The 6,378-nt window shown below is 51.4% G+C and overlaps 1 protein-coding gene across 3 annotated transcripts in view; it reads right to left on the bottom strand.

Annotated features, from left to right (window-relative positions):
- The window catches only part of PTGFRN (prostaglandin F2 receptor inhibitor), a 78,631-nt gene extending 72,814 nt beyond the window's left edge, over positions 1–5,817 (bottom strand). For 2 of the 3 annotated variants that reach the window (XM_066268187.1, XM_066268185.1), the window contains exon 1: positions 4,869–4,893. In XM_066268187.1, coding sequence (XP_066124284.1) covers positions 4,869–4,878 — 10 coding nt within the window. In that variant the 5' untranslated portion in view covers positions 4,879–4,893. Of the gene's footprint in view, positions 1–4,868; positions 4,894–5,405 lie in introns of those variants that run through there. The other variant, XM_066268186.1, reaches the window with a different exon arrangement.
- Between the last annotated feature and the right edge of the window lie 561 nt (positions 5,818–6,378).

Raw genomic sequence — 6,378 nt, forward strand, 5'->3', positions numbered from 1 at the left:
CCCAAGATCTAATAAAACTACCAACTGTGCCAAATGCAGCACTTGGCCTTTTCCAGAAGACAAATTATGAAGAATTTTTTGCCAGTTCAAGTTATTTTCCCAAAGCAGAGTCAAACGGCCTTGCTATCCTGCCTTTAAGAAACCAATGCAATTAAAACTGAATAGCTGCAGACTGCCCTGACAGCTTCCCCCCAACTTCATTTGATGAAGTGAGATGCAGTCAGACACTGATAGACAAGCACACACCTTGTTTAACCGCCAGACACAGTGCCAGTGTGAAAATGTTCACACAACCCGTTGGGTTAAAATCCACTCAGCACTTGTCATGAAAGCAAAATAGCCATATAAATGCCGACTAGCTGGCCCGCTTTGTAAGGAACGAGCACTGACGACTAGAGTTCCTATTCAGCAGGCTAATAAGAATAATTATAGCCAGGGCAGGCATTAATCAGCTTGGCAGATACAGGAATTCTGTTAACAAGGCTAAAATGAGTGCCAAGGAATCTCTGAAGGCCACAGCACTTCCAAGACCACTGGGCTGGATGAATTCTCCGGGGTTCCTCCTGCCAGGCTTTCTGGAAGGCACTGCACTTGGTCTCTGCTCTCGGAGACGGTGTGGTGGCCTGCCGTGGGGTTGCAGGAATTGTGCCTGGGCTGTGCTGATTCCAGACCTTCTTATTTTGAATCACACATTTGCTTTCAAACCACTTTTGCTTTTTCATCTAAACTAACCTCAAGAGATACACAGCATCAGGTTATGGCGAACAAAAGCCAACTTTTCCTTAGCAGATGCAGGATGGATTCCTGGGATGACTCTGGACTACTTCCTTCACTTTTCTGAGTCCAGTTTCCTCCTCTGCAATATGGAGAAAATAATGGTTCCTTCCTCCCAGTGTTGTTGTGAGAATTAAATAAGAGAATGTGTGTAAGAATCTGACACTTGGTCTGTAGCCCTATATAAATAGCTGCTATTTGCACTTTGTGCCTGTTAGGTGCAGACCCCTGTACAGAAGCTCTGAGAAAGAACAAACAAAATGTTCAGTATATGGACACATACATGTTCATTACACGAGTGCTGTGCTTGAGCAGTGGGAGGGTGGACACATTTTTCTTTTACCTTATATCCTTTATAACTGACACAGAGACTATTAGCTGTCCCCCCAAATCTGTTCTCATCTTCCATAGGAGCTGGCACATGGTGGCCAGGCGACTCTGCCTTTCTCGGCTTCCCTTACAGCTAGTGTGGCAAGGACTAAATTCTTTTGAATGGAATGCATACAGAAATGATGTGTGCTACTTCCAAGCTTGGCCATGAAGCCTCCATATGTGCTCCTCCATGTTCTTTCACCCTTTATGAGGCTGGAAAGGTGATGGTGACAACCAAAGTGACCTTAGAAACTACAGGCTGAAGACGAGGGAACTGCCATCAGCCTGGGAACCAGAATGGCTGTGTGGAGCAGGGGTCTACCCAACCTGTCATCTGCAACATCCCCTTGGGACTGTCAGGTAGGACACTTCTACTGGCAGAACCACCGTGCTTTGAGTCTTTTTGTTAGAGCACTTTGGCCTGCCTGATTAATATTAACACTATCCTGTGTTATGTGAATTTTAAAATATAGATATAATGCTTTGGTTGTTTAAAAACTACTTGTCAATTTGAAAATACTTTTTTAAAATACACAAATTAAACATTTCTTAATTACTCTCCACACTCTCCATTATCTTCCACTCTAATTCATGCTACATACTAGTGAGGAGCACCCTCCTTACACAGCCTGCCATGTTGTGTGAACTTTCAATGGCTACCCATTACCCACAGATAAAAGAATATATACATGTATTTAGAGCCAATATTTATCAAATACCTACTATGTGCCAGGCTTCCTGTAAGTGACAGGAATACTATTCACTATGTATAGTGAACAACCAGCATGGTCCACGCCCCCAGGGTGGGGATTCAGGCCTAGAACGATTACATACAGTAAGCTAATAAGCAAGGTGAGGGGAGGAGCACAGGCTGCCTAGCAGCACCCACAAAGTGGACAGAGCCACCCATCATGGTCCAGACTTCTCAGCACAGCACGAGAAGCCTTCAGCATCCACCCCCAAACCCACCTTCCCAGCTTGCTCTTACTATATCCCTTCCTCCCACCTCCAGGTAAATGGGCCTTCCACACCATTTCTGAAGGAGCCATGTACCTTCATTCATCCACACTTGATACCTTTCCCCAGAGTCTGGAAGGTTCTTCCACCTTTTCTTTCAAAATTCTTATTGTCCTCAAGGCTCAGCTCAAATACCAACCACCTTTTTAGCAAAATCAACCCCAATCTCAAGTCAAAATGAATCATCCTCTTCCTTGCTTCCTCCCAGCACGTGGTTTCTCTGCAGGTACAGTACTCTGCTATTATCTGTCTACCCACACCCACTGACCACTCAGCGACACATTTGTCTGGACACTCTTATGGACTCTAATGGACATGTGAGAAATGCTATATTGGATAAACAGGATAGGTCAGACAGAGGCACTAAAAGTGAAAAACTTGCTCTATGAAGCTGAGCAGATTTGGATATGATGGTGATAGGTAGACTCAGTTAGGGAAGCTTCATGCAGGAACTGAGTTTTGAGAGGAAGGGAAAACACAGGCAAGAGCAGAGAAGCAGGAGGGGCATTCCAAGGCCAAGGGAAATAAAGCCAAAAGGTTCACAAATATTCTATGTAAAGGACGGCAAATAGGTTACTTAGAATGAAGTGTCTGAATCAGAGAGAAAACTAGAGGGGAGAGAACACAAGGGGAAGTATATTCTTAAAAGAAAATCATAAAGAACCAACCTGCAAAGAATGCCCCCCCCAAACTCCTCCTTTAGGAAAATAATGAACTTAGAAGGAAGCTGGAGAAAAAGGTCAACCAAGTCAACTGTGTGAAATATCAGAACCTGGACAGAAAGAAGCTGGAGTCCACACTATAGGAAAGGCCACAGAACTGAGGGACAATGTGAATGTGGAAGTCAAAGAAAGTGACAGCAAGATTATTTATGCCCAGGTTGCACTACAAGAGGACAGATGATCTTCCTGATCAAGATATTAAGTTTCAGGAATCAGGACAGTGCTAGAGTAGAACAACAGGGAGGGCATCCCAGAGTTCAGACTGAAGCCACAGGTGTGACTTTCTGTGGGGGCAGAGTTATCAGGTTCAAGTTCGGGGAACTGTTAGAAGAGGCATTGGCTGGTGACACCACAAACCTCCCCTGCATGTAGTTAAATTAACATGAGATGCCCAGTCAGGGCAGGAGACACCAGTGTACAACCAAGACTTCCCCCGGCTGTGTTCTCCTCTCTTCTATTTTTGCATTTGCTGATCTCTCTTTGGCCACTTTTCTCCTCTTTTCTCCCTTAACAGTTACCTTTTCAAACTTCTAACTGACCCTCAACACCTTAACTAGTACGCAGGTTGTGACCCGCACAACTCTACGGGAGTCATTCTCACATGGACTATAAAGTGAATAGCAACTTCTAGAGCTGTGCAGTGCACACTCTGTGCAACCATAGGCCACCAGCAGTGTGCAACACACATAGATCTTGCACAGGTCCCAAAGTGAAAGAATAAAAGCATTAGGATCACAGACCATAGAAGAAATGCTACGGCCCTGGCCGGTTGGCTCAGCAGCAGAGCGTCGGCCTAGCGTGCGGAGGACCCGGGTTCGATTCCCAGCCAGGGCACACAGGAGAAGCGCCCATTTGCTTCTCCACCCCTCTGCCGCGCTTTCCCTCTCTGTCTCTCTCTTCCCCTCCCGCAGCCGAGGCTCGATTGGAGCAAAGATGGCCTGGGCGCTGGGGATGGCTCTGTAGCCTCTGCCCCAGGCGCTAGAGTGGCTCTGGTCGCAACATGGCGACGCCCAGGATGGGCAGAGCATCGCCCCCTGGGTGGATCCCGGTTGGGCGCATGCGGGAGTCTGTCTGACTGTCTCTCCCTGTTTCCAGCTTCAGAAAAATGAAAAAAAAAAAAAAAAAGAAATGCTACAAAACTAAGTAAAAGATCTGGAAGCTTTGTGCACATGGTTGCAGCTCAGCAACGTGGCTGGATAAGCTCCTAGCAGAGTGAGTTCCAGAAAACCCCTGGAGGTGAAGGAATAAAACACTGTAGCAGCTAGAAAGGCTGGCCCACCATCAGCAGGAGTCATGGGGGCAGGGCTATGTGAGCTCAGGTGCCAGCAGGGCGGGAGTGAGTGCTGTGGGAGGCCTCCACTGGGACCCTCTGACCCTAAGTGCAGAGCAGTCATTTACCCTGTGGGCACCGGGGGCCTGCCTGGAACAGACACCACACAGCACGTGCTCTGCAACAAAATCCTGAGCTGCCTTCTCAAGGGGCTTGGAAGGAAACCCGTAGTCAGGTCACAGATTCATTCTATTGTGGCTGACACAGACTATAAGGATCCAAGAACATCACAGCATTTAAGGGTCAACCCTGGGTACCATAGTGGACACTTAAACAGATGTATTGCTGTGGCTGATAACCACATGGTTATATTAACATAGCCATTTAAGATAACCATACATGTATCTATGTGAAGATGGTGTGTGTGTGTATGGAATAAGAAGAAAAACAGAGAGGGGGAAAAAAACACCAAAGATTCCTTGCGTTGGGGGGAGGGTGCTGGGCCAAATTAGCACGAGGCACCAAGGTTTGGGGAGGGTGGGACACAGGGGGCAGTGAAGGGAGGAAAAGTAACAGGTAGAAAAAGTTGCAGAAGCCAGGACTCCTAGGTCTTTGTATGTAAATATGGAGGTAGGCAGCTTCAAGAAGAAATAAAGGAAAAGACTGAGGCAGAAGCTCTAGCCACAGTGAACATGACAGAGGGACTCACCTACCGATTTTCATTGTAGCGCTCTGGGCCACCCGCGACCTTCGTAAAAGGAATTCGGTGGATTCCCCCCGCTTCCCTAGAAAGGCAACTCAACCTGGGTTTGTGTATGAGGAGCGAGTCGGCCGGTCTCGGCGATGGCTGGGCAGATCAAAGGCGCCTGCTTCCGCCCCCAAGCTGGGGACTCTGGCCGGGAACCGCAGGCACCTTCCGGGCCGGGAGTTCAAGGTGAACCGGCTCCCGGCGGCCAACAGGTAGAGAGAGCTGAAGACAGCCGGTCACCGGCCACTCCCCCCCCGCACGTGTAGGGGCGAGGCCCGGCCTAGCGGAGCGGGGACTGACACCCCGCGCGCGGCCGGGCTCCGGGGTTGGGGGGCCGCGGTCGTTCCTCGCCCAGCTGTGACGCCCGCGTATCCCGGCCGGCTCTGCCCGGAGCGGCCCCGGCACCCTCGGCTCCCCAGGCCGCGCGCCACAGCCGCGCCCCACCAGGCCCCCCCGAGCCCGCCGGGCCCCCCGCACCCCGCCGAGCCCTGGGCGCACTCACACAGCGACAGAAGCGCCAGCAGCAGCGGCCTGGGCGCCGGGCGCCCCATGCTCGCCGGGCGGGAGCGACTCTCCGCCTCCTCCTCCTCTTTCCCCGCCGCCTCCTCCTCCTTCCCCGCCGCCTCTCCTCCTCCTCCTCCTCCTCCTCCTCCTGCTCCAGCTCCGGCTGCTCCAGAGTCAGCGCTCCTCCGCCTGGGCCGCGCGCCTGCTCCGCTCCCGTCGCCACCCGAGCAATCCCCGCGCCGGGCGTACGTGCGCCCTCGCCCCCGCCCCCACCTCCCTCCGCCCGCCGGGCACGGGGCGCCAGCAATGCCCCGCCGCGCTGAGCGTGCCGCCCGGCCTCTTCCCGAAAGCAAAAGGGAAGAGCCGCAGCGCTCACCCGCCCGCGCCTCCCATCGGGCGCTTTGCCAGCAACAAACACAAACTTTCTCAAGCCCCTCCCCGCTCCAGGTAACGGAGGGAGCGCGGGACCGCCCGCTTAAAGGCGAGGAGGCGGCGGGGCCCCTCCAGCTCTCCTCTCGGTACCCGCCCTACGTCAAACTTTCCTCCGACCTTTAAAAGTTGGCCTTAGAAAGAGTCGTCTGGAAATCCCATCACTTTAGCTCCTTTCCGGGACACCCTGCGTTCCACCACAGTGGAGTAACCCATGCTTGTCTACCGTTCCTTCAGCCAACTGCCCGCATGTTCACCCTCTGGTTCCAAGCTAGGCACCCCACTAATTGGCAAAAAAAAAAAAAAAAAAAAAAATTGGACCTTGCTAGAAATTATTCAGGTAGGACAGAGATGGACTTTAAAGGCCATAGATTCCAACCTCTTCATGGTACTGAGGCCTTAAATGTTCACGTGACTTCCCCAAGGATTCCCAGTGAGGTGCCAAGGCCAGACCCAGACCTCAGGGGCTCTGCTCACTGCCCTGGGGCTAGGTGTGCCTCACCTTCCCTGGCCCACCCGCTTCCCTCTTCAGGGTGCCTATG

Source organism: Saccopteryx bilineata, chromosome 3 (genome assembly GCF_036850765.1).
Source record: "Saccopteryx bilineata isolate mSacBil1 chromosome 3, mSacBil1_pri_phased_curated, whole genome shotgun sequence".
Classification (NCBI taxonomy): Eukaryota; Metazoa; Chordata; class Mammalia; order Chiroptera; family Emballonuridae; genus Saccopteryx; species Saccopteryx bilineata.